The sequence below is a fragment of the Rattus rattus genome, chromosome 4, assembly GCF_011064425.1.
Source record: "Rattus rattus isolate New Zealand chromosome 4, Rrattus_CSIRO_v1, whole genome shotgun sequence".
NCBI classification, from domain to species: domain Eukaryota; kingdom Metazoa; phylum Chordata; class Mammalia; order Rodentia; family Muridae; genus Rattus; species Rattus rattus.
Genome location: NC_046157.1, coordinates 111,022,472 through 111,050,282, shown reverse-complemented (window position 1 = coordinate 111,050,282; position 27,811 = coordinate 111,022,472). Strand labels below are relative to the sequence as shown.

At 46.5% G+C, this 27,811-nt stretch overlaps 1 protein-coding gene across 1 annotated transcript in view; it reads left to right on the top strand.

Annotated features, from left to right (window-relative positions):
• Fam168b (family with sequence similarity 168 member B) overlaps positions 1–27,502 on the top strand; it is a 32,657-nt gene extending 5,155 nt beyond the window's left edge. Inside the window, exons 2-8 of the mRNA XM_032900912.1 lie at positions 759–839; positions 10,673–10,753; positions 16,411–16,446; positions 20,769–20,901; positions 20,999–21,186; positions 22,505–22,634; positions 23,286–27,502. Of these exons, the coding sequence (XP_032756803.1) occupies positions 770–839; positions 10,673–10,753; positions 16,411–16,446; positions 20,769–20,901; positions 20,999–21,186; positions 22,505–22,617 (621 nt within the window). The 5' untranslated portion in view covers positions 759–769 and the 3' untranslated portion in view covers positions 22,618–22,634; positions 23,286–27,502. The remainder of the gene's footprint in view (positions 1–758; positions 840–10,672; positions 10,754–16,410; positions 16,447–20,768; positions 20,902–20,998; positions 21,187–22,504; positions 22,635–23,285) is intronic.
• Positions 27,503–27,811: the final 309 nt, after the last annotated feature.

The following is a 27,811-nucleotide window of genomic DNA, read 5'->3' as shown; positions in this document are numbered from 1 at the left end:
TGGAGAGATGTCTTGGTGATTATTAGCACTTGTTGACCTTGAGGACCGAGTTTGGGTCCCAGTGCCTACAACAAGTCCCTCACTACCCCTGTAACTCCAGCTTCAGGGGGTTCAACACCCTCTCTGGCTTCCATGGTGCAGTATTTATTATTCCATAATAATTTTCACATTATTATGACTTTTGTGTGTCTATTGAGACAGGTTCTTAGACAAGTCTAGACTAATGTTGAACTCATGGCAGTCCTTCTGCCTCAGACTCATGAAGACTGGGATTACAGACATGAGCTAGTGTGCTAGTCTCCTCTTTTCTTTCCTAGTGGGTGGTTGAATCCCCAGTGCCTTGCATATTCTAGAGAAGGACTTTCACTAAGAAAGACTCAGATTCTTTAAATACTTTTAAAACAATTGCATGAATTCATGTTCTGAATATGTTTTCATTTAGTTCTCTGATACGAGGGCATTGAGACGAATTGTAGAATTTTCAGCATTTTAAGTACGAATGTGACAGATATTGTTTCCCTTAGTCCTGATAGATTGAAGTGAGTTAGGAAGAAAAGACTGCTGGGTCCTGATTTGGCTGGATGCTGTGGTTATTGGGACATTCCATGTTTATTTTCCATTCTGTTGGTTGGGAGCAGCAGAAAATACATTGTTTTAGAGTAGACTAGAATAACATTTGCTGCCTGCCCTTTTGAGACTAATGGAGAAAATTCTGGAAGCAAGAACTTGGCTAAATCACCTTTCTTTCCCCCTTTTAGTACTTGAAATCATGAATCCTGTTTATAGCCCTGGGTCTTCTGGGGTTCCCTATGCAAATGCCAAAGGAATTGGATATCCAGGTAAGCAAGTTGAATTTTCTTTTCATTATTGAACATTGAGTACTTTTTGTGTCCATGTAGACGCTCTGGCTAGTTTTGTGTAAGCCAGATGCAAGCTAGAGCCTTTGGGGGGTGGGGGCCCTCAGTTGCAAAGATGCTCACACCAGATTGCCTGGTGAATGGTGAATTCTTGATGAATGGTTACTGTGGAGTGTCACTCCTGGTCCGGGGCTACATAAGCAAGCAAGCTGACCAGCCCTGGAAAGGCAGCAGAGCAGGAAGCCCGCTCTACCATGGCCTTTGCATTGGTTCCTGCCTCTCTGTGCCTGCTCTGACCCTTCAGGCTAGACTGAAAGCTCTAGGGTGAGAGGAAGCCTTCTCTCCTCCAAGTTGTTCTTGGTCACGACAGTGGGCGGACTGACTTAGGAAGGCAGGAAGGAGATGCAGGGAGAGAAAAGTCAAGAGGTGTCTCTTGCCCAAAGCTGACATCTCCAGTATGGGGCCAAGACTGTTTCCCCTGCCCCTCAGTCTACCCCCCTTTGAGTAGGAGCCTCACTGCAGTGCAGTATTGGGAAGACCAGTGTGCTTTCACAGTTCCTGTTCACACCTTCCTCGGGGTTGGGCCTGCTGCTTGAAGGTTGCTGCTTGAAGGTGACTTCTGTCTCCCTTGACCAGGAGGAAACCCCACTGAATAACTTAGGAGGGTACCACACCCTCCCCTGCTGTTGTACGTAATAGGTGCAATTCACAGTGAGTGGGGGCAGTCAGCTCAGCTGAGTGAGGCTGGCCATAAAGCAAAAAATTGTGGAAGTGGGACTTTGGTCAAAAATTGCAGATGGTTATCCGAATTCATAACTAAAAAGTAGTTACTTGTACCGTTATGGTTTCATTGTGGGTCTTTCCCCTTGTGTATGTTACCTGAGTGTGCTACTGCTTACTGTATCTTTACCCCTTTTTTAAATAAAAATTATTTTTATTTTATTTTTATTTTTATTTTTATTTACTTATTTTTATTTTATGTACATCGGTGACACTTGACTGTGTGTATGTCTGTGTGAGGGTGTCAGATCACCTGGAACGTGAGCTACCATGTGGTTGCTGGGAATTGAACTTGGGTCCTCTGGAAGAGCAGCCAGTACTGTTAACTGCTGAGCCATCTCTCCAGCCCCCACCTCCAACCCCTTTTACTTTTTGAAACAAGGATTTGCTAGTTTATTTACTACCCTTGAATTCACTATATAACCAAGGCAGTACTTGACTTACAATCTTTGTGCCTCAGCCTCTGAAGTAGCTGATACACAGGCTTTTACTATGGGTTTGAAATACTTTGGGAAAAACCTTATTGGTAAAAATCTCCTTTTTAAAACATGGAATAAAACTGAACTTGGAAGAGAGGATAGAAGCATTTGGCCAGATTTGAAAGCTATGTAAACCCAGCTTGGCCGGGGGCTATGGATACTGTATCTGTCCTGGAGCATTTGCCACTCGCTGTCCCTAGAATTTTAGCAGCCCTAAGGGGGATTGGATTGCAGGGGGCTTAGACTCTTAAGCAGGTGTTAGAGCGCTCACCTCTTTCCTCAAGCAACCTGCCTCTTGAGATTGGTCCTCCCACCAAAGTGGGGGATAAGAGTCTGTTTGGTGTTCCCAAAGGAAGCCTCTGAAAAGGGCAGTCTTTCTTTCCCAAGTCGTGTAGGCATTCAGGGGCATTGGCTCCAGTTTGTGTTCCTTTGCTTCCTAGTGTGGGCATCCAGCAGTTCAAGCCTCACACGCTCATCTGACTGCACTGTCTATCCCTGCATAGTGCCTGACATACCCTGCAGAATTGCTGTGAAGTGCTTGTCTTCATCACAGGCTGTTTGGCCTTCCTGAAAAAGCAATTCCTGTTCATACACAGAGTTACTATAGAACACGGGTGCTCTGAGGACAAGGTCACCAGGCAGAATAGCACTGCAGTACAGCCAGCAGGTAGAGTGAGGCCTTGTCACGAGAACGTTTAGAATGTGTACGTAACAAAGATCTAGATTTGTGAGTAGATAACAAGATGCACAAGGGTTAAGGGAGAGAAACAATTAAACGTAAAAGAAAGAGGGCTTGGAGCAGCTAGTCCAGTGAAAGCTAGAGGCGTTATAAGACAGAACATGCTGAGAGTGAACCTACATGTAGTGTAAGTTAGAGGCCGGAGGAAATGACTGAGCAGTTAGGGCCTTACGGGAGCTGAAGAGATGGCCTAGTACTTAGAGCATGGCCTGGTCGTGGCAGAGGACCTGACTTTGGGTTCCAGCACCCTTATCTGACAACATACTCCTAACTGTTCTGTTTTTGCTCCTAACTGTTCTCTGGTACCTAAGCAGTATCCTGCTTAGGGTGAAACAATTGCCTATTGTTTCAGCTCCAGGAGATCTCATGTCCCTTTCTGACTCCCTTGAGTACCCACATGTACATAGCTAGCCACCTGCACATACTGTAATGCATACATAAACAAATACAACTTTTTAAAGATAAGGTAAGAGAGGAGAGAGACAGGTTAGAACTCTGAGAGTAACAGGTCGGAAGTAACTTAGAGAACTTAGAAGAGGGATGGCTTCCTAGAATTGATGAGAAGCACTTTGGCAGTAAGAGCCTGTTTGGAGTGTTAGTACTGGTTTAATGGAGGAGCATCTGAATGCATCTGAGCCAGGGCAACATCCAGAGCCCTGTGGTATCAGTTTACCTGTCAGTCCTCATTAACAGACCCTAGTCTCTTCTGGCCCTTTGCCTGTCATACTGACCAGTCTTTGCTGAAAAGAACTTTGGCATAAACCATTATTTTAGTTAGGCTTTTTTTCCCTCTGTGGAACATCACCTGAGAGAAAGCTTCTGTAATTCTGAAGCAGCTTTGAGTGTCATCTTCACAGTGTTTCATACCTTCACTTACCTTGTATGATTGGCAGGGTGGGTATTTGACAGTCTCCCTAATGGAAGTCCTAGTAGCTAAGTGCTCGGAGATGTGCATTGTATGCCTATGGAATCTTGGGCCAGCATTGACTTTATAGCGCAGAGGCTCATGAGTTGTGGATGGAATTCTTTCCTCAAATGCTGTCTTGTGTAAATAATTATTGGTATTACTGGTATTTGTTGTTTTCTCATGTATTTATTTTTAACTGTTTTTAATGTGTTTGAGTGTTTTGCCTGCATGTATGTGCACCATGTGCGTGTCTGCTACCTCTAGAAGTCGGAAGTGGAAGGTGATGCCAGGTTCCCGTTAACTACGATTAGGGGAAGCTGTGGGGCACCACGTGGGTGTGGGGAATTGAACTTGGGCTGCCTGCAAGAATACTCTTAACCACCAAGCCATACCTTCAGCCTGTTCCCTTATTCATAACACCTGGTGCTCATATCCATTTATTCCTCGTCTGTCGTCTTTTTGAAGGACTTACTGTACTCATTGTGTGTTACTGCATGTGCTGTGGTGAGCGTGGGTGCTGTTTGGCGGACTCACTCTCAGACTGTAAGGGGAACCTGTATTGTCCTGGTTTCTGCTGGGTAGTTAGGCAGTGACTGTGCCTCTGTAACTGCTCTGCCCCTGTCCTCTTTGTCTTTAAGATTCTGTGGTGGTGTGTTTTACCGTGCTGTGACTAGATGGAGGGGTTTTATCTGGCTTAGCATTGAGAGGGCTTCGTGGATTTAGATGTCCCCCAACAACAGCAGTAGCTTTATAGATACTTTCTGTCCCTTCCCTCGTCTGTAATTCCATCCACAGTGTGTGAGAGCACCATGTTTGTGGTTTTCTCTTAGCTCAGACTGGATGGTTTCCTATTATCTACTGCATTTCACTAATCTTGCTAATGGTGTCAAACCCTCTTCCTCCATGTACTGTTTGGTTGGCTTGTTGATGACCATAGTCCCTGGATGGTGGTTCTGCTTCTCTTGTCATTGTCTTTTTCTTGTTTTCTGTCATGCGGTCCTATCTCTTAGTTGTGACAGACATTGTATTAGAGATTGAGTTGTCCAGTTGCTGTGTTCCTTTGCCTTCCAGTTAGCAGTGTGGCTGTTCTTCCTGCTCTCAGAAGCTGAATGTGTGCCTTTCAGCCTTGGTAAGGCTTATGCTTCCTTTGGCCTCATCCTGAAGAGTGAAGCAGCTACAGGCCGCTATGCTCTGAGAAGCCTGTGCCTCTGCAGGAAGCTGTCATACACATCAGTGGGTTTTAGTTTTCTTAGACCTTTGTGTGGACTTCAACTGGTTTCCAAGTTCTTCAGGGGTCTGGTTTATGTCACAGCAGTGTTACAAGACCACCAAAATTTACATTTGCTTCTCTTGCCCATGCTGAGCATTGACAAGTTGTGTATTATAATATGTCTTTATACAGAACATGCACAGTGGAAGGAGGAAGGAACACATGCACTACTTAGGATGGCCATGTCCACAGAAGGTCAGGGTTTGAGAGAGCAGCTGTGTTGCTCAGTCATGGAGGTCTCAGCCAGCATCAGGTACCAGGAGCAAAACTGCTGATTGAAGGAGGCCTTCTCCTCCACTGAGTTTCAGAGAAAAGGTGCTGATGCAGTTGCCAAATAATGTATCTAGAATTGCTCCCAAACTAGTTTATGGGGCTTGCGTGTGCTTTCTGTTGGTTTTATATAAATATAATAACCTGTCTTGTGGAATTTTCTTATTCAGTCCAATTCCTTCTCTGTGTTGGGGTTACTTGAAGGGTTTGCTATTCCCCAAACATTGAAGGTAAATTGGCCTGCTGCTTTTAATAACCGTGTTGGTGGCAGTGACCAGAAGGTAGAGTCCAAGAAAGTAAACACATGGCTTTTAGGGCACCGTCCAGCTGACTTGGGTAGAGATTGTCACTGTACTCTTGGGAGGAGGGTTTCCTCTCACATCCTCCCTAACAGCTCCATGCTGCCCGTCTTGAGTTTTAAGAAATGTGATCAGTGGAGTTAGTGGTTCATGTGGGTTGGATTTTTTGTTTTCCCTTATTGCTTATTGGAGTTTTGCTCTTTTGTATTCGTCTGTGCAGGGCCCTGTGGATTTGACTGCCACCACTGGAAGTGGGGACACACACACACACACACACACACACACACACACACACACACACACACACACACACTCTCTCTCTCTCTCTCTCTCTCTCTCTCTCTCTCTCTCCTGTTTTGTCTCTTGGCATAGTTCATGGTCTTCTTTGAAGTCACTGTCCTAAGGCAATCAGTATCATAAAATGGCTGGTGCTCAGAATCACTTCCTACCTGTCCATCCTCTCTGCTAAGGGGGTGGAGCTGAAGGTGAGGACACACAGTTGGTAATCACTAGAGGGCCTTCTCGGGACAAGAGTGAGGAGCACAAGGAAGCAGTGCTGCTGAGCCTTTGCATGGAAGTCTGCATGGATGGTGGAGAGAGGATGCTTCTGCTGTGATTTCAGTCAGCTGAGGAAGTGTACAGGGACCTTCAGCGCTTTCAGAGCTGCGGCCCTGGGGGTTCGTGCTGCCCAGGAGATGGGCTGAGTTCAGTTTAGGTCGTGGTGATGGGTAGCATGAGTTTATATGCTGAAGGACATGGAGCAGGACGGGTGTAGCAAGAGCAAGGCTCCTCCAGAGATGGGGAAGTAGGGCGCTGATGCCCACACAGCTGTGTCATGATTCGGTCCATTTGACTCAGTGACTGGTTGTTAACTCTTAGAGGGTTGGGGTGGTCTCTGGTAGCAAGCACTGTTATAGATGGCTTCCTGAGGACTATGAGGGAGACATGAGGAAATTTAATTTAATTTAATTTTTTATTTTCTGTGTGTGTGTGTGTGTGTGTGTGTGTGTGTGTGTGTGTGTGTGTGTGTGTGTGTGTGGTGTGTGTTATGGCCTATGGAATATGATCTAGTTAGTGACATTTTTGGTTTTTAAAAATATATAAAAATTTTTTTGCTCCTGCTTTGGTACCTAAGCAGTATCCTGCTTGACCTAGCTTGCTTTGGGCCTCTGGGTTGATCCATAGGACATTGGTAAAAACCACTGCCCTTGACGGCCAAATGAGTATCATTGATAAAACATTCCAGTACTACCCACTCACTCTCTTACTGATTGAAGAAGGCAAGTGGGAAAGAAAGATTCCGGAAGAGAGGCTGACCAATTATACTGAGGTAAAGGAGGATCCAGTTGAAGACAGGGGAAGGAGTGTGGAGGCTCCGAATTCATACAGAAGAGAACTGAGCTCTTGTCGGGGTTCCTGTGCACTGTTGGAAGAGTGACTTCATTGCAGCAAAACCTTAGGCTTGTTTGGGAAGACTTTGGGGAGGTCAGATTGTGAAGCAGGAGTGTTGTCAAGGCCTTTAACAGCTTGTCACCACCCTGTGTATTACTGGGGCTGGTTTAGATGATCTGACTGGCTAAGCAGGAGCCCCTCCTCCCACACCACTCCTGTGTGCTCCTCCCCAAGTGGTGTACTCAGGTGACTTTGCTTGATAGAGGAACAGTTTTCAGCTAAGACAGTGGTTCTCAACCTGTGGGTCTCTACCCCTTTGGGATTCATAATAAATTGAATTCTTTTCCTCCTTATTGGGATTTTGCTTATATATATATATGGGAGCCTATGGCCAAATGACCCTTTCTTTTCATGGGGTTTGTCTAAGACCATCAAAAACCAAATAATTTACATTAAAGTTCATGACAGTAGCACAGTTACAGTTATAAAGTAGAAATGAAAATAATTTTATGCTTGGGGGTTACCACAACATGAGGAACTAACTATAAAAGGGTCACAGCATTAGGAAGGTTGAGCATCACTGCTCTGTGGCTTTATGAATGGCTGCTTTGCCCTGCCAGATCTGCCACATGAAGGGCCCCAGCCCCAGGATGAAGGTGCCTGTCCCTAAGCACAGCAACTTGCTTTTAATCCCCAGGACCCATGTCAGGGAAGGAGAGAACTGACTTCAGTATGGTCACAGCCCATTGGAGTTCATACACATACACAAAACAGCAAATGTATATGAAAATTTTAAAAACAGCAGCAGCAACATTGAAAATCTCTCTAAAAGTCACTTCCAAATATATTCTCAAGAGAAAGAGCGTATAGATCTTAGTAATAGCTCAGGAATATCGGAGTGGGGAGATACGCCATATGGAGGTTAGGAAGTGTCCCAGCCACTGAATTGAGCTGTCAGTGTAAGGCATATAAAACTATAAAGGCTGTGTGGTAGGTGTCTTTCCTTCAGGAACCCGGAACATTGTGGGAGGTAGTGAGGAGCACCACCACGGCTGGGATCGTTTGAGTAGATTAATTGGGTACTGCTGTACCCTCTCTCCTCTTCACGGTTTTGACTCAGAGTGTGGGACAAGTGGGCCCTGCCACTAGACAGAAGAACTGGTAAGGTTGAGCAGGCTCAGACCCTGGGGAGTCTCAGAATTGAATGGCAGGAGTAGAGCCAGATGCTTGTCAAGCTGTACCTGTTCTGGAACATGTAACCATGACACCACACTGAGAGGACTGTGGCAGTCAGTCACAGAGCATAAAAACCTGGCGTTCTCCATGCTTATGAGGTATCTAGATAGGCCTCAAGTGTTCAGTTAGCTTCCTTCCTGGGCACTCCTTTCCACAAAATGGTCACTCTGAACCAAGCCAGGTTCTGCCCCTGACCAGGGCTTAGCATTCCCTTCCTGCTTAACAGAAGATGCTCTGAGGGGAAGTGCAGACCACGGACCCCCCTGCCTCCAAGACCTGCCCTTTTCCACCCTAGAAAACATGGACGGAGGACTCCCCTTGCCAACTGTGTTCTTCCTCCCCTGAGCAGCTTGCTGGTACCCTGTTGGTGAGGCCAGCACACAGCCTGACAGTAGAGCACTTGCCCAGCATATGAGGCCTTGAGTTCTGTTCCATCACGCACACTGGACTCACAAGGACTGTGTCTGGTCCTTAGCCCTGGTGCTGTGCTCTCTACCCCCACATTGTTATTCTGGGAGATTCCTGAGTGGGTTATGGTACATTCCATTGGCCTTTAATCCCAGCACTTGGAGGTACAGGCAAGGATCACAGTGTCAGTTGTTCTCAGTTAGTTACATGGTGAGACTGAGGACAGCCTAGACTGTATGAGCCCCTGTCTTGGAAAACAACACAACAACCACCATTTGAGTACCCTTGGCTTCCCTTTGAGTACCACCTTTGGGTAACCTCAGCATAGTCTTGGTAGGAAAGAGAAGCAGAGCTCCTGACAAGCAACAAGTGGTAGTGGTCAGGGCTTTGGGATGCTGGGTTCTGTGTCCTGGGGGTGGGAGGGCTTCCGGTTGACCTGCTGTTAGGTCAGACAGAAGAGGGGTGGGGGTGGCAAGGAATCCTGGACTCTAAGGAGTGCTGGGTGGGTATCCAAGGGCCCCTTTCCTGATGGACACTACAAGTGGCAGGATTCTGTTAAATACCTTACTGATATCTGTGTGTCTGTGGCTGTGGGTGAGTCCGACTGAAGACTCATGTATAATTAAAAGTAACCATGGGTGCTGGAGACATGGCTGAGAGTTTAAGCGTACTTGCTGCTCTTACAGGGGACCTGGCCTCTGTTTTTAATGCTCAAGTAGTAGTTTATAACTGTCTGTAATGTCTGCTACAACCAGGAGTTCTGGCACCATCCTCTCGTCTCCAAGAGCCCCTCTACTCACTCACGTGCTGCACATACAGATAAGCAGGCAGGCCTGTAACTGCAGCACTCTGTAGGCAGTGGCAGGAGGAGCCCGCCACCCTTTCAGAAAAAGAAAGCTGATGATCTTACTTGGATGTGGATTCTGATTGTATTTTCTCATTCTGGGTTTCTTTGAGGTTAATTATATCCTTTTAGTAAGAAGACGTCTTGAGTTTAATGATCCTGACAACCTGGGCTTCTGCCTGGCCAACTTGAACTGAGGAAACTGGAATTAGAAATTCAGAATGTGGGGTTGGGGATTTAGCTCAGTGGTAGAGCACTTGCCTAGGAAGCGCAAGGCCCTGGGTTCGGTCCCCAGCTCCGAAAAAAAGAAACAAAAAACAAAAACAAAAAACAAACAAACAAACAAAAAAAGAAATTCAGGATGTGAAGATGCCTGAAATGAACTTGGAAGTTTGAAACAGTCTAAGAACAAGAACAAAAATCACTAGCTTTTAAATAAAACGATCTGGTTCTGTCTTTGTAACTATCCCCATCCCCCAGCAGCAAAAAGTAGGCCCTAGGGTGGGTCCAAGGTCATTTTGAATTCTGGTTCTTTCCAGCTTGTGCAGTGGAGCGTGGTGAGGATAAGGACCTAGTGTAGGATGCTGGACACTCTATTGATTCAGAGACGACAGGATTCTGGGTGGGACTGCCAGGGGTGTTAGGTTTCCAGACTTGGATTCTTGGATTCTTTTCCCTTTCTCCCCTTTTCCCTTTTCCTCTCCCCTCTTTTTCTTCTGCTTAAAATTATGGCTTAGCTCTTCTTTTTACCAGACCTATTCTTGCTGTGTAGCCCTCACTGGCCTGGAACTCAGTTATCTACCTGCCTTTGCCTCTCACACTCTCACATGCTAGAATTACAGACTCGCACCACTATCCCCGGTATTACTTATTGGCTGTTAACATAGTTATTTTGGCCCTGGGATGATCCTAGGGCCTCACACATGCTAAGGTGCTCTGTGCCCTGACTTATGCTCAATGTAGCTGTTCTGGACAGTGAACTCCTGATTCCGTTTCTGCCTCATCTTGCCCCCCCTAGTTGTGGAGTGTGAGCATTTATAGATCTAACAGTCTAGGTCATGTTTGTGACTCAACACAATTCTAAGAAAATATGACTAGAACTGATTTTGTTTGAGGTGTGTGGGATTCAAACATGGTGGTCATGTGGCTTTATTTTCATCAATAATGCTGCTGTGCTGTGTTCCCCTGCAGCTGGTTTCCCTGTGGGCTATGCAGCAGCTCCTGCCTATTCTCCTAACATGTACCCTGGAGCGAACCCTACCTTCCAAACAGGTAAGTGTGCATGCCAGATGTCTGTGTCTGGGAGGAGGTGTGGAACTGGGATTTGTGGTTGGGTGGCTTTCTACGTTCATAAATGAACTTGTTGATGAGTGTGATCAAACTTTAGGTCAAAGTGCATGTGACCTCTGCTTTATTGAGTTTCTCAGATCTGCCCACCAGCCTCTGGGCTGTACAGGTACTTTTCTTAGATAGGCTGTCCTACTACGGACTGAAGACCATTTTGTCACTGAGTTCTGCCCAGGGTGCTCTGGTTATATTTTTTTTAAAGCAAACTTTGCTTTACATATACAGTACATGCAAACATTTTCAGACTTGAGAAATTGCTTGTTAAAATTGAAAATAAGTTTGTTTGGTTCTGAATTACATAAAGATTATTTAGTGAGATTTCATCTTCTCTTGGGATTGTCTTACTCGGACAAGAAAGACATTGTGATTCCTTTGAGGGTGCCGGCTCATGTTGTCCCATGTGACATGGCTGATGAGGCTGCTGGGCCAGTACCTTATCCACACAGTTCTCGACCTGAAGCTGCTTGGGTAGAAGAGGAAGCATTAGTGCCCTTGCTGTGAACTCCTTCCTTGAGTCTGCTCTCTCACCCTTCTCTCTCTGCCTTCCTTAGCTTAGAGCCAGAGAAGAGCCTGGCTTGGTCTTTCTGCTTCAGAGCTGTCTGTCCTAGGTTCATGTTCCTGCTCACTACAGTCCTGTGAGTGTACACAGAGGGCTGTGTGTGCAGATGTGTAACAGTTTCTTGTCTCTGGGAGAGTCTCTGCTTAGATCCCCTCGCTCTTTCCCTGAGTGGCCTCTTTCTCTCTGCCTCCTTTTCACTCCTTGCTCTCCTGCGCCTGTCCCTGAGACGGTTGGGACACATCTTCAGCAGTTTCCCACAGTGCTACAGTTAACAGTCCTGTCACCCTGTTCCTATTTTAAGGTACTTTACATTCTGTAGCTTCTTTTTAACCAGTGCTCTTATATCTGTAACTAACACACTGCACATATCTATAATGTGCATTTGACCATTTCTGCTGGGAAGTGTACATCTATCACAGTTGGCAGTGAGCATATCTGTTTGGGCAAACTTGGTTCTGTCCATTTCAACTTTACTGGGCTCCAAATAATCATAGATGTGTTTTCTCTTGCTATAGATGAGTTGTGGTTTCCAATTTTTATGTAAATGAAATCATGTAGAAGGTACGGGTCATTACTGAGTTGCGGGCTTTCACTTGGACTCTCCTGTGGTGATGCCTGTTCCTTCTTCCTCCCTTCCATTGTTAGCTTGTGCCCTCTGTATGGGAAATCTCACTTGCTTATCTGCTGGTCAGCTAATGGCATTTGTGCTGCTTGAGTCTGGGAGTTTGTATTTAAAATGAAGTTTTCTGGGTGTTAACATAAATCTATGGATATCTGCTTTCATTCTGTTGAGAAAATATAAAGGGGTGAAGAAGCTGATTTTAGGGCAGATAAGAATCTATTAAGACAGGTCTTCCAGACTGCTCTCTCCATCCCCTCAGGTGTGTATTTATTAGTTCTAGTCCTCTGTGTCCTTGGCACTCTGGTATGAAGTCTTTTCTATCCTACCTGTATTAGTGCGTATCTAACGATTTCCCATTGGAGTTTTGATTTGAACTGCCTTGGCAGTAACGGTGATCATCTTTTCTTTTTTTTTTTTTTTTTTTTTAAAGATTTATTTATTTATTTTATGTACAGCATTCTGCCTGCATATGTGACTGAAGGCCAGAAGAGGGCACCAGATCTTATTACAGATGGCTGTGAGCCACCATGTGGTTGCTGGAAATTGAACTCATGACCTCTGGAAGAGCAGTCAGTGCTCTTAACCACTGAGCCATCTCTCCAGCCCGATCATCTTTTCATATGTTAATTTATCATTTGACAGTCTGGTAAAGGGTTCTGCCTCTGGGCATGGTGGCACAGCCCGGTCCTGCCTGGTGCCCTGGAGGCTGATACAGGAGAATCATATGTTCAAGGTCTGCCTGGGCTACAGGGTGAGTCCAAGGCTGAGGAATGGGAATGGAGAGATGGCTCAGTAGTTGAGAGCAGTTGCTACCATTCAGATTTAGGCCCTAGCACTGATGTGAGGCAGGTGCTCACAGCAACCTGTGACTTCACACACGGGTGCAGACACGTAACAATGGAAACGAAAGTAAGTAATGGATAGAAACAGCAGAACAAACGATAGGCTCAGGGATACAGTTGCCAGCTGGGCGAGGCCCTGGGTTCAGTCTCCACAGCACCTTCCCAAAGGACTCTGTCACTCACTAGCTCTGTTTTTAAGGCTCTTAGTAATTTTATTTTTACAGACTTTTTTTGAAGACCTATTTTTATTTTCTCTGTGTGAACATTTGTCTACATGTATGTCTATGTGTATGTACATATCAAGTCCCTGCAAAGGCCAGAAGGGAGTGTTGGTTCCCCTGACTCCTAACTGGGCTCCTAACTGCTGAGCTGTCTCTCCAACCCACGTTTTGTTTTGTGTTTTCAAAGACTAAAGTCTTTGAAATGAGAGAGAGAGAGAGAGAGAGAGAGAGAGAGAGAGAGAGAGTGTGTGTGTGTGTGTGTGTGTGTGTGTGTGTGTGTGTGTGTGTGTGTGTGTGTGTTCCTTGTATTTTATTTACCATGTGCAGGTACCCCAGAAGCCAGGGAGAACATCAGATTCCCCAGAGCTGGAGTTGCAGACAGTTAGGAGCTGCCCGATCGGGTGCTGGGAACTGAATCAGGTCTTGCACACTTTAATCACTGAGTTGTCTTCAGCGTGTGTCTCATTGTACTCAAGGGTATCCTGAACTCCTGGCCCTTAGCCTCCTGAGTATCTGGAGCTGAGATGTATTTATTACTCTTGCTTAGAGCTGAGTTTTAAAGAATTTATTTATCAAGTTCATGATTACAGAGGTTCCCCCCCCCTTCACTATCACCCCACTTTTCTTTTGATAACCTTTCACAGAGCAGAAGTTTTCAAAATTTGATGAGATTATCATTCTCTTCTCTTGTGGATTGCATCTTTGGTATCCTGAAAAATCTGCCTAAAATTCTCGCTTTTCCTTCTTTTAGTTTTAGCTTGTACATTTGGTGTTAATTGTGTGTAGCTCTGGGTGAAATTGAAATGATTGGTGCTTCCTGCTCACACACTGTGCACGTTCTGTACTCACACCAGCCTTTTTCCTAGAGTACAAGCTGAGAGGAGAAGGACTGAAAACTTCCAACTCATTTTTGTCATTTTCTTAAAAGAGCCTCAGATTTGTTGAGGTCAATGCAGGAGTTCTTGCCTAAAGCTGGGGTGTCTGAACCAAATGCAGCCCCCTTCTCTCAGGTCTCCTGTGTCCACTCTCCAAGTCTGCTCTCAGCTGGACCCTGAGTGAAAGCTGAGGTAAGCGGTAACTGGAACAACGACCCAGGGTGCCACCCGGAAACCTCTGCTGGGTCCTTGGCTGGCAATCTCACGGCTTCCTAGTGCCCAGTTATCTGTGTGGTGTCGTCAAGAGACTTGGAATAAAGATGTTTCTCTAAAATTGGTTAAGGCAGGAGTAACTTGGAAGGCCTTGGTGTCCCGCTGTGCTGTTGGTACCTGATGTAAATCAGACCTGTGCACTCTTTTATGGGCCCTTGAAAAGTTGCCTCCCTATTTACAGGGCCCAGTAAGGAGGGAAGTTCTTCATATGATCTAGCATAGAGGCAGTGGGTTGGCAGGATTCCTGGGCACTTTGCAATACTGTGATCCTTTTTATTTTTTTTTTTAAAGATTTATTTTTACTTTGTATGTGTATGATGTTTGCCTACATGTTTGCCTATGTACCATTGTGAATTTGGTGCCACAGAGGCCAGAATAAGGCACCAGATCGCCTGGAACTGGAGTTCCAGGTGGCTGTGAGCTGCCGTGTAGATGCTGGGGCTGAACAGGAACAGTCAGTGCTCTTAACCCGTGAGCCATCTCTCCAGACCCCTTTTCTTAATGCAGTTGTAAATGTGTCACGGGAGTCTGACAACCTTGGTTTTTGGTGGCTTTGGTGCTCTATCCTGTTCCAAAATCTGGATGGAGATATGTTTATTTTGAACAAATGTGGGCTGCAGATAGATGAGTTCAGAATGGGCTTTTCATGCTTGTAGTCTCCTTGGGAACTGAGCTAGTGAAGGCATAACTCTGTTGGTAACTGGTGACATTCTGGGAACTGTGCTCTCATCCTTGGGACTTTGTCATATTGTGGGAGGACCATGATTGTCTGTTCACGTTTGGGCAGGCCTGGCCCTTAGTGTACTCCAGTCCTCCTGACCCTGTCCCACTGAATGGCTAAGCTGCATTGATGATCTGAAAGCCTCAGAGAAAAGTAACTGATTAGTGAGCACTGTAGCCCTGGTGGACTGGAGCTCACTGTGTAGACTAGGCTAGACCCAAACTCACAGAAATCTTCTTCCCTCTGCCTCTCCAGTGCTGGAATTAAAGGCTGTGCCACCGTGCTCTGCTAAAGCATGATTTTAAAAGATGAACTTGTTGCTCAGAAATCCACTAGGGCAGTAATTACTTAGGCAAACATAAATGCAGATGCTCCTTAATCTTAGAGCAGGTAACAGGTCCGTTAAGCTGCCTATCACAGTGCTTCTCTAGCCTTGATACTTGTTTATGAGAGATATTTAACAGTAATTGAAAATGCAACATAGTCTTTTTTCTTTTTAAATCCAGAATGATGTCTCTGAAATGAGATTCCAGGTTTGCTTAAACAGAAAGTTTATTGTATGACCAACTACTTGAAAGGAAATAGCACTAGAGTATTGATTGACTGTGAGAGTGCAGGAGTCATTCTCTCTTAAAGGTATATATTGCAGAGAACCTACAATACCTATACTTGTAGAAAGCCTTTTACAATTAAAGCAGAGGGTTGAAGTCTTTCTGGGCTACATGATGCTGTCTTGAGAAGCAAGGAAATCAGTCGTTTGCTACCTCCATGTTAGAATGCCCGCCTGTCCTGACCCCATAGACTCCTGTTGCCGACTGCTGTCATTTTGTTGTGGTGGGAGGCATGTTGTTGCTTTGTTCTTGTTGACCTCAGATTCAGTGACAAGGATTCTGTTGCTCTTTTGACCTTTTGTCCTTTCTAGAACTTCTCAGGAGGCTTAATTCAACTCTTGAGATCTCTGGGTGTGTGTTTCTGGCCCATGGGCTATTCTAGCACTGTGCTTTCTTGGTGCTTGTTCAGGAGCCCTGCTTCTGCCCTAGCCTGGTCCTGTGCTGGAGCCCTCTTCTGCAGGACCTGGAGCTTTTGCCTTCTGTTCAGTTCTTGCCGCCTTTCTGTTTCCACTTTGCCTTTGTAGAGTTTTTCCTTCAGTAGCTTCCAAGGAGATTATGAAGGAGTCATGTTGTAGAGAATTTTCCCCTGTTAAAAACATTTTCTGCATCTGTATCCGACCTCCCAATAGTTCTGTGATGTCGACATGTGGGCTAGCAGCCATTGTCCCTAGTGAAGGCATCACACTGAGAAATGGCCAATACTGTTGAATACTTGGAATGAAGATCTACTTAATGCTATATACTGAATCTGTTTATGAAACCAAATGTATATCTCCTTTAAATCTTTAACAGCTTACTTAACCTTAAAAAATACTTTGTTTTTTAAAAAATGATTCTTTTGTTTGTTTTTGTTTGCAGTGCTGGAGATTGAACCCAGGGTCTTGCACATGTTAGGCAAGTGCTCTGTTCGAGCTGTGTTCTTGGCCCTTCGTGTTTTGTTTGTTTGCTTGCTTGCTTGCTTGCTTGCCTTAAGATTTAAACACTGACATGTGTGAGTGCTTGTCTGCATATATGTGTGTGCCCAGTGCCCGAGGAGGCCAGAAGAATGTGTCAACTGGAATTGCAGATGGTGAGCCGCCATGTGCATGCTGGGACTGAACTCAGGTCCTCCGGAAGAGCAGCCAGTGCTCTTCTTCACTGCTGAGCCGATTCTAGCCTGTACTGTGATTGGATTGAGATCTTACAGTGTAGTCTAGGCCTGTCTGAATTCTCCATCCTCTTGCCTCAGCCTCCTGAGTGCTAAGAGTCTATCTAGGTGTAGTGTTAAACCCTTAGAGCGTTTTAGTAGAAACAGTTTTAGGTGCATCCCCTAACTTGTCAGTGTGTCCGCCGTACTGCCATCAGTATTCCTGTGGTGATCTGAAGCAACTCTCATGCACCACATTGACGACTTATAGGCACCTCTGAAAGTGTATGTAACACTGTCGCCGTGCTAAAGCCTTCGTTATTAGTGCTCCCGTTTCTACATGTGTCATCTGCACCAGTGGGGCTTCCTTTGTGGTTTTGTTGCTGGCCAGTGATGTGGGCCAAGTGAGAACTGACTAGTGCCACAGATTTTGAATGTGGCTCCACTGGATACCCAGGGTTTGTCCTCAGAGTGTGGCACACTTGAACATTTTGTTGTTTGGTTTGGTTTGTATTTTGTTTTTTTTTGAGACAGAGTTTCTCTGTGTAGCCCTGGCTGTCCTGGAACTCACTCTGTAGCCTAGGTTGGCCTCAGACTCAGAGCTCCACCTGCCTCTGCCTCCCGAGTGCTGGGATTAAAGGCGTGGCCACCACTGCTCCACCACTTGTACAATTTGATTGTCGATATTTCCTTTATGTGACTTTAGTGATCCCTCAGAGAAGTTTGCTCTCCCTTTTGTATTTTTGGTTTTAAGCTATGCCCCCATGCTGGCCTTGGCTCTGTGGTCCCCTTCCTCAGTCTCACAGTCAGTGATTGCAGACACATAACATACTTCATGCCTGGTTCTGGCAAGATGACTCAATTGAAATTCCTGGAAACAGTGGGGCAGAAACTAGATTTAAATAATTGAGTAGGACTCAGATTTAACAAGGCCACCTGTTCAGTAAGTGTACTGACTGCCGTGTTTGTGGTTGTGGTAGGTGAAGGACTGGTTTAGAAGGGTGGCACGGTCGTTTAATTTCTCTGCTCCAGTTCCCATAGTTCCTTTTGGGACAGTCTTGCTTCCTTCCTGAGCTGGCTTCTCTCCTGCATCTGTGCTGCTGTGAGCGCTCTGCTTGCCTGTGTTCCTACTAAAGTCAAGCGTCTCAGTCCACAGAGGGTGGGATTTTCCTGGTCACCTGCAGTAGGAGCTGGCTCGGGGCAGGGGAGAGTCCTTCCTTGGGAGGCGTTTGGGCTGCCCTGGATGGGTGGATCTTTGCATGTCCTCTCCCTGACTTAAAGGGCTTGCAGATTCGCTGTGTTATAATTGGCGTATAATAAAGTTACTTAAAAATGTGACTTTCAGAGTGCACAAACCATATCTATCACATTCCTTTTTATCCTTTGTAAAGACCAGGAAAGGAGCAGTGGGGAAAGAGATGCTGTTAGCTATTTACCCCAGAACAGATGTCCAAGGTGGGCAGCTTCCTTCTCGGAGACCGGGTTTATTACCTCACAGTTCTGGAAATTTCCATCTGTGGTAACCTAGTCCCATTATTTAGTGTGTGGCCAGGCAGAACATGACAAAACAAAAACCCTCACCTTATAGATCCATCCCACAGTACCCATACCCCAGCGCATACCCTGGGGTCTAAAGTATTCACCACTCGACTTCATTCTCTTGCACTACTCACTGCAGACCAGGCTTTCAGAGGAATCCTTCAGAGCCAAGCTATGATATCTCCTTATGCACTCTTGTCTTTTAACTTGCTTTATGAATCCTAATGGAAATCTGCATATTTGACTTTCTTGGCAAAGCACCAGAATTGAAAGTTGATATATTAAAAATGGTGGATATTGTAGAAGTCATTAATTCTCTCTACTAAAAATATAATTAAAACTTTAAACTCTCTAAAACTGTTTATACTTGGGGCTGGAAAGATGGCTCAGTGGTTAAGAGCACTGACTGCTCTTTCAAAGGTCCTGAGTTCAAATCCCAGCAACCACATGGTGGCTCACAGCCATCTGTAATGGAATCTGATGCTCTCTTCTAGGGTGTGTCTGAAGACAGCTACAGTGTACTCATAAATAATAAATAAATTTAAAAAATTGTTTATACTCTGTTCATCCTTTAAAATTGAGACACAGTTTATGTACACTCGTGTATTTAGTGTGTATTTTGATGGATTTTCACAGTTAGACTTCAGCACCAACCATGGAGCCATCACCCAAAACAAATCTTAGGACATTTTCACTATGTCTGTAGGGTTTTCCTTTCCTCCCTTTGCTGATTTTTTCTACACATTTAAGACTTTGGGATTTCAAAATACATATGCCACATACCTGTTACTTTTGAGGTGGGCAGGCCAATTGTTGGATGTGAAAATGAGACCATTTGTTATGTGCTGTTCTGTATTTGGCTTGCTTTGGAAATCCAATAGATTTGTGATTTTAATTTTTTCTTTTTTTTTTTGGAGCTGGGGGCTGAACCCAGGGCCTTGCGCTTGCTGGGCAAGTGCTCTACCACTGAGCTAAATCCCCAACCCCTTTAATTTTTTCTTAATGATTTCTAAGTAGTGTTTATATGGCTTATCAGTCTCCTGTTGATGAGGACTTACGTGTAGGCTGGAGAACATGCTCTCCAGATTCTATTCGGTCTCCTGTTGATGAGGACTTACGTGTAGGCTAGAGAACATGCTCTCCAGATTCTATTGTGGTCCCTAGTGGGGTTGTTGCTTGCATCTCTGAAACCTGTCTGTCAGAGCTTGTGATTCTGACACACCTATGGACAGCTGAGTGCTCTATGCCACAGCAACCACAACATGAAGGCCATCATGGCCTCTGCAGAAAGCACTCTAGAGAGTAGGATTGAGGAGACCTGCAAGCTGTCCTCAGTTTCAGTGCAGTGCTGTGCTGTTTGGATAGTATATACCACCATCACAGTCTGGTTACACATTTCTGAGTGACTTTCCTGCCTCTGGACACTGCCTAGTTTTCAGTCATTGAATTCTTTCAAGGGTTTCCTCTCAGTTGTTTGCAGCATGTATTTGTCTGGCTTTCACTCCATACAGTTATCTTGGAGCTCATCTTGTGTATCAACAAGATAGTGCTCCCCAGGATGCACCAGAGCCTGGTAACTGGCAGTTGCAGTGATCTGAACTCTCCTTGCCCCAGGGAAGACCTTTGTCTCTGCCACTCCTTCAGGACCCAGTTAGTCTTTTTGCCCTTGTGGAGTTGTTCCTCAGCTTCAGGTACCTATCCTCATTCCTGTGACCTGTTAGTACAGCTTCTGGAAGTAGCCTGACGTGGCTATAGGGTACCATCTTCTCTTCCCTTCTTCATCTTGTAGCTTTATATATTCCTTTCCCTTTTGTTTTAAGAAATTATTTGTGTGTGTGTGTGTGTGCGTGCGTGCGTGCGTGCGTGCGTGCGCGCGCGCGCATGTTAAGTACAGTCCCTGGAAGGCAGAAGAGTTGGTTGGATCCTCTGGAGCTGGAGTTGTGAATGACCCTATTAGGTGGAACTGAACTCGGGTCTTCTAGGCGAACAATATGTGCTCTTAACTGCTGAGCTGTTTCTTAGCATCTTCTCATGTCTTCTGTTTTAATCTGCTGTAGTGTTTAGTGTTTCCTTTTATTTTGGTGATGGTGCGAGTCAGCCTACCCCCTTGGCTCATGTCTTTACACTAAAGTGCTTTGTCAAGCTTTGACATTTTGTTGGTTCTTTAATTTTGCTGTAATAAGCAATGTATTGCTTGCTTGCAGTGAAGTTTCGTCTGTATATGCTTATTTCCCTAAGATTAGACCTTAAGTGTAGGGTGAAAAGGTGTATGTGCCATTAATGCCAAGTCAAGCTTACGGAGACCGTAGCAGTTTCTGTCCATCAAGGCAGGGCAGGTTCTTGGGTGCGGATGTGCTCTGCAGCACTTAGCACTGCACATGCATGCACACCTGCACACAGAGCATAGAGATCAGGGAGGAGAGGGGCTGCAGTGTGGCCACAGGGCTCCACTGTGTTCCTGATTGGCGGTGGCCCTGATTCCTCCCTGCAGCAGAGTTGGCCTTGTCTGGCATTGGCTAGATGAACTCAGGCCTTGGCTTCTTTATTCCAGGTTACACTCCTGGCACACCTTACAAAGTGTCCTGTTCCCCAACCAGTGGGGCTGTGCCGCCATACTCCTCCTCCCCCAATCCTTACCAGACGGCTGTGTACCCAGTGAGAAGTGCCTACCCCCAGCAGAGCCCGTGACGCCCAGGTATGCTTGGGCATGCCCTACCCCTGGGGGAGGGCTGGGTCCATCATCTCCTACAGCCCTGGGACCCTTTGGCAGTTGTCTCTGTTTTCCCCACAGCAAGGCACGTACTACACACAACCTCTGTATGCAGCACCTCCTCACGTCATTCACCACACCACGGTGGTGCAGCCCAATGGCATGCCAGCGACCGTCTACCCTGCTCCCATCCCTCCTCCTAGAGGCAGCGGGGTCACCATGGGCATGGTTGCTGGGACCACAATGGCCATGTCAGCAGGTGAGTCCTAGTTATTGTGTATTCAGTGACACCCTGAGACCTGCTGGAGTAGGGAGAGTCCACGGAGCTTCTGACCTTCGAATCTCATGGCTCAGTTGTGTGGAAGGACTGCTGAGCCGCCCTTCTCTTCCCCTTCTTTCAGGAGCAGGAACAAGTCCCTGTGGAGCTCAACTGGAATACCTTGTCTTGATAGAGAGCAAGGTGACCTGTGGCAGTGGGAGTGAGGAGGGTTCAGGTAGCCCTCATTAGACTAAGCAGTTCTAGATCGGCCAGCTGTCTCTGTTGGTGAGGTGCAGTAATAAGAATGTTACTCTCGGAAACCTGGCTCTGTGTTGATAGCTGCTTGTAAAACTCCTCTGCCATTTATTGGTAGAATCGGGAACGTGAATTGGGATACACCTCCATGGAAGCTTGGGTTTGATGGCAGGTCTAAGGATGGGGCCACCTCTTGACCTTTCAACAGGTGCCTGTAAGCTGTTTCATACAAGGTCACTGAGATTTAAGCGGGGGAATAGTGAAGCCATCCTTATACAGCTTTTTTCTGGACATCCACATAAGGAAATTATGTCAGCTCTAGCACTATGGGGTTTCTGCTTTGATTTTTCTGAACTAGCATAGACTGCTGCTGCTTGCCTGGGGACAGCTCCCACAGGAGGAATGTGAGCAGCAAGGATTTGCCTCCACCTTGAGATGTAGAGATGTGGCTTAACCTCACAGCCGTTGCCAAGTTTACATGTGAATGCAATAGAACTCCCTCGTGCATGTGTTCATGGTCTTTTCTCTTCCCTTCTCTCCTCTTCCTCCAGTGTACAACTCAGTGTGTTGTGAAGCAGGTCTCTGGAACATTGACCCTGCAAATCTAAAACTCCTGTACCCATTAAACAAATAGGCTATTCTCCTTCCACTGTTCCATGTTCTGTGTCTGAATTTGACAGTGTTGAGAACTTGACGTGAGTGGGACACACTGTCCTTCCTCACTGGCTTTTCCCCACTTAGCACACTACTCTCCACATTCACCTCTGCTGTTCATGTGACAGAATCTCCTTCCTGTTGAAAGGGAGTAGACTGGATTTTTCATTTTGTAGTCAAGTGATCAGCCAAAATGAGTGTGCATGGGCTGAAGAGGAGTTACAAGCATACTGTGACCACCGACTGCTGTGTTAAGAATGCCTTTCAACACTTTGAAGAATCCCCATGGAGTTTTGATCCTTCTGGTTCAAGACCATCCTCCTCTCCCCCCTCCGTGGCTATCAGAGGCCACATGGTGGAGCTCTCTAGTGGTCACTTGTGCTTCCTTATGAAATGTTCTTTCTTCCAGGTACCCTGCTGACTGCTCATTCTCCAACTCCTGTAGCCCCTCACCCAGTCACTGTCCCCACATATCGAGCCCCAGGAACACCCACCTACAGCTATGTGCCCCCGCAGTGGTGATCGCCCTGCAAATTAATGTGAGTATTAGTGAAGGATGCGGCTGGATGGGGCCCTGCTGAGGCGCACCTCTCTGAGGAAACTGCAACACTGATCAGATAGAAGCACTGGTCTAGTTTGCTTGTCTGTCAGTGCAGTAAAACTGAGCAAGAGCACCTTGGAGAGGACTTGGCTTGGCTTACAATTAGAGTCGATTACAATCCCATCATAATGGGAATCTGAACAGAACTGACTCACAGGCTGTGAGGATGGGTGCTGTCTCCAGCCTGGCCTCCTTGCTCACCTACCTTCCTTACAGCCTAGGCCCACCTGCCCAGGAACAGCACCCTAGGCCTTACGTCATTAATTAGCAATCAAGAAAATGCCCACAGGCTAGGCTGATGGAGTGCAAGTATTCCCTCTCCTAAGCACTGAGAGAGGTGGTGGCGCTGCTCTGTACACTGCAACAATGCGTAGCTCTGTGTTGTTATTCTTATTGGGACGTTCCAGTAAGGAAGGGGGAAGGAGGGAGAGCATTGTGTGTGAACTGTTCATCGTGATGCTGCTGTAGTAGGCTTGTGTCACTTCTGTTTGCTGCAGGTGTCGGGCTCCAGGTATAATGGGGTGTGTCTGTAAGGTGGGTGAGAACCAGGTGCCAAGAGTCTGTCTGACTGTTTGTCATTCTTTCCCAGATGTGAGGATGGAGCTGTGCAGTCACTTCATTGAGTCCCACAGCTGGTGCTGCAGGCCTTGTGCCTCCAACCAGGACTTTCTTCTTAATGCTCTCGACACTTAGCTAAACATGACTGCGTCCCAGCCCAGCAGGTCCCAGCTCGCTAGTCTCCAACTAACTCTGTGGGTTGGTTTTAAAGCAAATCCTGTTTTGTGGACTGCCTGGCAAATTTTTTAGCTAACTGTAATGATAAAAAAGGGAGTATTATTCTATTCTGAATCATATCTAGTTGAATGCATGTTTATAAAAACAAACAAAAAAGCTTGCTCAATCTACCTGCAGTGACTGATGCAAAACCCAAAGGACGGGACCGTGTTCTACAGCCTGTGTCACTCACGCACCTCTGTCATGTATGCTGAGTCTCAGTTACACTCGTGCAAGGGATGTCCTCACTGAAGCGTCGGGAGTGCTGGAGGGGACTCTTAGGGTGCTGGGTTTGCCAGTTATGGACATAGACTTAGAGTTTTCAGCAGCCTGGTTTTTTGGCACTGACTGATCCTGGAGGGAGCCGCAGGGACTGGGAGAGAGTGTGAGCCTGCAGCAGCCCCAGACAGCAGCAGCAGCAGGGATAGTAGGGTCCCTGCTTCACTTCAGCTGGAGTGTGCTCTGGGAAGCAGGGGTCTCCCTGAAGCTTATCAGGAAGTCTAGGAGCGTGGCGAGCAGTCCAGCTGGGGTGAAGCGTGGTCTGTGTGTCAGTAGAGCAGTGTCTGCCATCTGAGTTCCCACTGTATGTCTTACAGGATAATGTCTTTTGTATCTGTTGGGACTGTTGGAAAAGTCCATTGTAGAAGTAAACTGTCTTCTTAGGAGGGAAGAAGTCAAAGAGAAGAAGCAGCCGCACTGGAACGGTGGTGTCTTTTGCTTTATTTCGCTTAGGGAACCATTCCTAATGTCCCCTGAGAATAATGAGTCAGCTGAAAATACAGGCGCTGCTGTACTCTCCCATAAAGACTAAAGCTGGGTGCTGTGGAGCGCGTTGTACATGGAAGACTGGTTACAAGGGAATAAGTGTATTTTTAAGTTAGTTCCTCATGTTTCTTGTAGAGAAGCAGGGCTGTGATTATGTCTAAAAATGTAGAAATAATGTAGCTTGTCTTGGGGTCATTCACCTGAGGATGACCTGTCCTCTGTGATTAGTAGGTGAGACCTGGAAAGCCTGCATAAGTGGCTTTGCCACTCTTCTGTAGCTGAAGGCACTCAGTACCAAGCACATGTGGAAAGTGGAAAGTGGAGAGGCCGGGCAGTTCTGGAATGCACTTGCCTGAAAGGCTCTGTGGTGGGAAAGATTTTGAGTGTGTACATAAGAAATCAGGAGGGTTCTTTTCACCTGAAAATATGCCCGACTTGAATCTAGGAGAGTGTTTCTGTTCAGTATGGGTCAAAGGGGCAGGACACGAGGACTTTTCTGGGATCTGTCAAGTGGGGGTGTGCTTTTTATCTTTTTGTTTAACCCCATTGAATTGCTGGGGCTTTGGAAGGGGTGCTTGTCTCTGGCAGCTAAGTCAGGGCTTCCATGTTGGTGTGGAGGTCTCCTCAGTAGCAGTCAGCTTAGCTAGTGGGTGGGTCACCTGAATATTGAACCTTCGGTGACCTTACTTTTATAGTAATGCTCTCCATAATTTTTTTTAGCATTTTATTTTATGAGAAGTTTATGAAGATTTCTGCATGAATCAGTGTGAACAGAAGGTTTCTCATTCCCAGTGTCCATGAACATAGAATGTTTATGGATGAGTATGTTTAATTGCTTCGTGAGCACTTAAGAGAGAGTGCGTGTGTGTGAGTGTCTGGTGTGGTGTGTGTGTGTGTGTGTGTGTGTGTGTGTACGAGCGCATGCGAATGCATCGGGGGAGGGTAGCCCAAGAAAGCACACACTGCACAGAGATAGAAACCTTTGCTGTGGCACATAGCTTGCATCCGTGCTTCTGTGTGGGATCCCACCCCTGTGGTGGATGGTGTGCAGTGTTGGGAGTGTTCCAGTCTCCCAGACTCCATAGACAGAAGGTGGTGTCCAGTGAATAATCACGATCATTGGGACAAAAGTACCTGTGATTTTTGCATGTGTTTGAAAAAGTCCACTCACCCACTCCCAACTGAGCATAGCTGTCCCCTGCCTGGAAACTCCGCAGGGAGCTCCCAAGTCTTTGGACCTACCTGCAGCTGCACACAGTGTGTGCTTCCACAGGCCCTGGGTTCTCAGGAGAAAGAAGAGCGGGGTTTCTGCCCTCCTGCTGATCACATCAGCCTCACACACTTGCTCTGGGACTGTGTAAATGGAATGACCATCAACACCTCTGATTTATAAAACCCGTCTGTGTGTAGATCTTTTCTGTCATGAAGCCGTCAGGTCATTGCTGTGGAGTCTGCTGGGGAAAGATCTTAGTGAAAACCTGAGCACATGGATGGCAGTAAACTGTCACAGGTGGTGACTTTAAAAACATTCAGTTCTAGTAAACTTAAGGAACAGAATTGGTTCAGTACAGACACCCCAAAACATTGAGAACATTCCAAGAAAGTGCTTTTTCTGTGTGTGACATTCCTGACTAGAGGTCATCAGCTGAGTCGACAGGCAGGCAGATTCTGATACTCTGAGCACTGACCTCACTGCTAAGGATGGATGGATGGATGGATGGATGGATGGATGGATGGATGGATGGATGGATGGATGGATGGATGGATGGATGGAGGAGTATATAAAGTTTATTTTCTGTTCCTTCCCCTAGGCTGGGGAGCTTTGTTCCTCTGCTGCTGCTGTTTGCAGTTTAAGGTTGTGGAGTACTGAACCTGTGAGCTCCTTGTCTCAGGAGAAGTAAGCCCACCGTCAGGATTAGGCCAGTGAGGCTGCCGGCATGGAAGTGGCCTCTGGAGCTGTTGTCTCTTGTGGTCTTCCTTGGGAGACCTGTTGAGTGGCTGTTGGCCTGCCAGTTGCCATTCTGGGGGTAGTGGCTTCTGAGTGTTTTGCAGAGGCAGTGTTTTCAGCAGGCGGGGAGGTCCCCAGTTCTGGATTGGTTGTCGAGTGTCCTGCCTTCCCTCAGCCGTACATCTGGTGTCTTACTGTATCTGGATTTGTTCTGATGTGGCAGAGGGCTAAAGGAGCAGACTGGATGGTTTATGTACAGTAAGAGGAAAATCGTTCTCGGGGAAACTGGAACTCACTGGCTTCTGACTTGGGCCTTTAAGTATGCCTGGGGTTGGGAGAGGTTGGCCAAGCACCAGCCTCAAACATTGGGGCTGCTTCAGACTTCCTCAGTTCCCCTTCAGAATATATTGGAGTATAGTATTACTGTGGGGCCACCTCCCAGCAGCTGACATCTGTACTTGTGTACCTGGCACTGCCGAGTGGCACAGGACCTCCCAGGGTGTGGTGGCAATTGTGGCAGCTACTGCCCTTTCTCCTGGTGCTTTCTGAGGGTTGTGGAGGGCAGGAGTGCAGCAGAGCTTACTCTCATGTCCAGCCACCCCAGGTCTTTATCTCTGGAGTTGCTTGCTCCTGCCCAGTTTTCTGTGTTTGATGGACTGATTGATGATGTTGTCTCAGTAGGAACAGTAACATTAATTCCCCAGGTCTTAAAGGATTCTTCTCTCGTCCCTACCCCTCCCTGTTCACTGACGACCAGAAAGCCTGTGGAGTAAGTCTGACTAGCACTGGGGCATGGGAGGCAGCAGCTTTTCTGTTCAGGGACTGCAGTGGCTGTACATGAGATGTGAGGGCCCGGTGGGTACACAGGCAGTTCCCAGGGAAGGGCAGTGGGTGGGTCTGGTGCAGACTAGGCAGTCAGACTGGGGGACTGGCTTCCAGGGGGGTTATTGTGGCAGCTGGAGGCCCCAAGGAGCCTGATAGGCTGTGAACAGAAAGGGTTCTTTTTTTAAACTTTTGTTTTTAAATACTTTTTTACACTGTTGTTGGTACTTTTTTTTATGCTTAAGTCAGCATTGTCTTCCAGTGTTAAAGGCATCCCTTGCCTCTTCATGGACCTTACGTGTCAATTCAAAGGAACGGGCAGACTGTCCATCCCGAGCCAGTTCAGTTAGATGTAAATTCATACTGTTTTAATTTTTTATGCAATCTGATGAGTAGATGAGCTCAGATTTAAAATCCTTAAAAGCACGTTTATTGTAACCAGAATTGTTATGTAATTAATACTGCAGTTTTCAATAAAGATTGACTTGTGTTGCATATTCTGATCTTTTCATGGAGTTTTGTCAGAGGTGACAGTCTGACTGGCACTTGCTGCCACTTCTCCTAGTGAACAAATCCCTAGGGGATTGGGACAAGGCTGTGTGTCCTGCCCCTGGCCAGTTCTGGTGGAGGGAGGGTCCTCCTAAGTGCTGTAGGAGGTACAGACTTCTGCAGCTTCACATAAGCCTCCTGTGTCCCACCTCAGAGTAGCAAAGAGGATGCTGAGGCCCAAAACTACCGAAATAGCTACTGGGGGCGGGGGGGGGGTCTGTGTCCACCCCACTGTACCTGGCTCCCTGGCCTGCTTT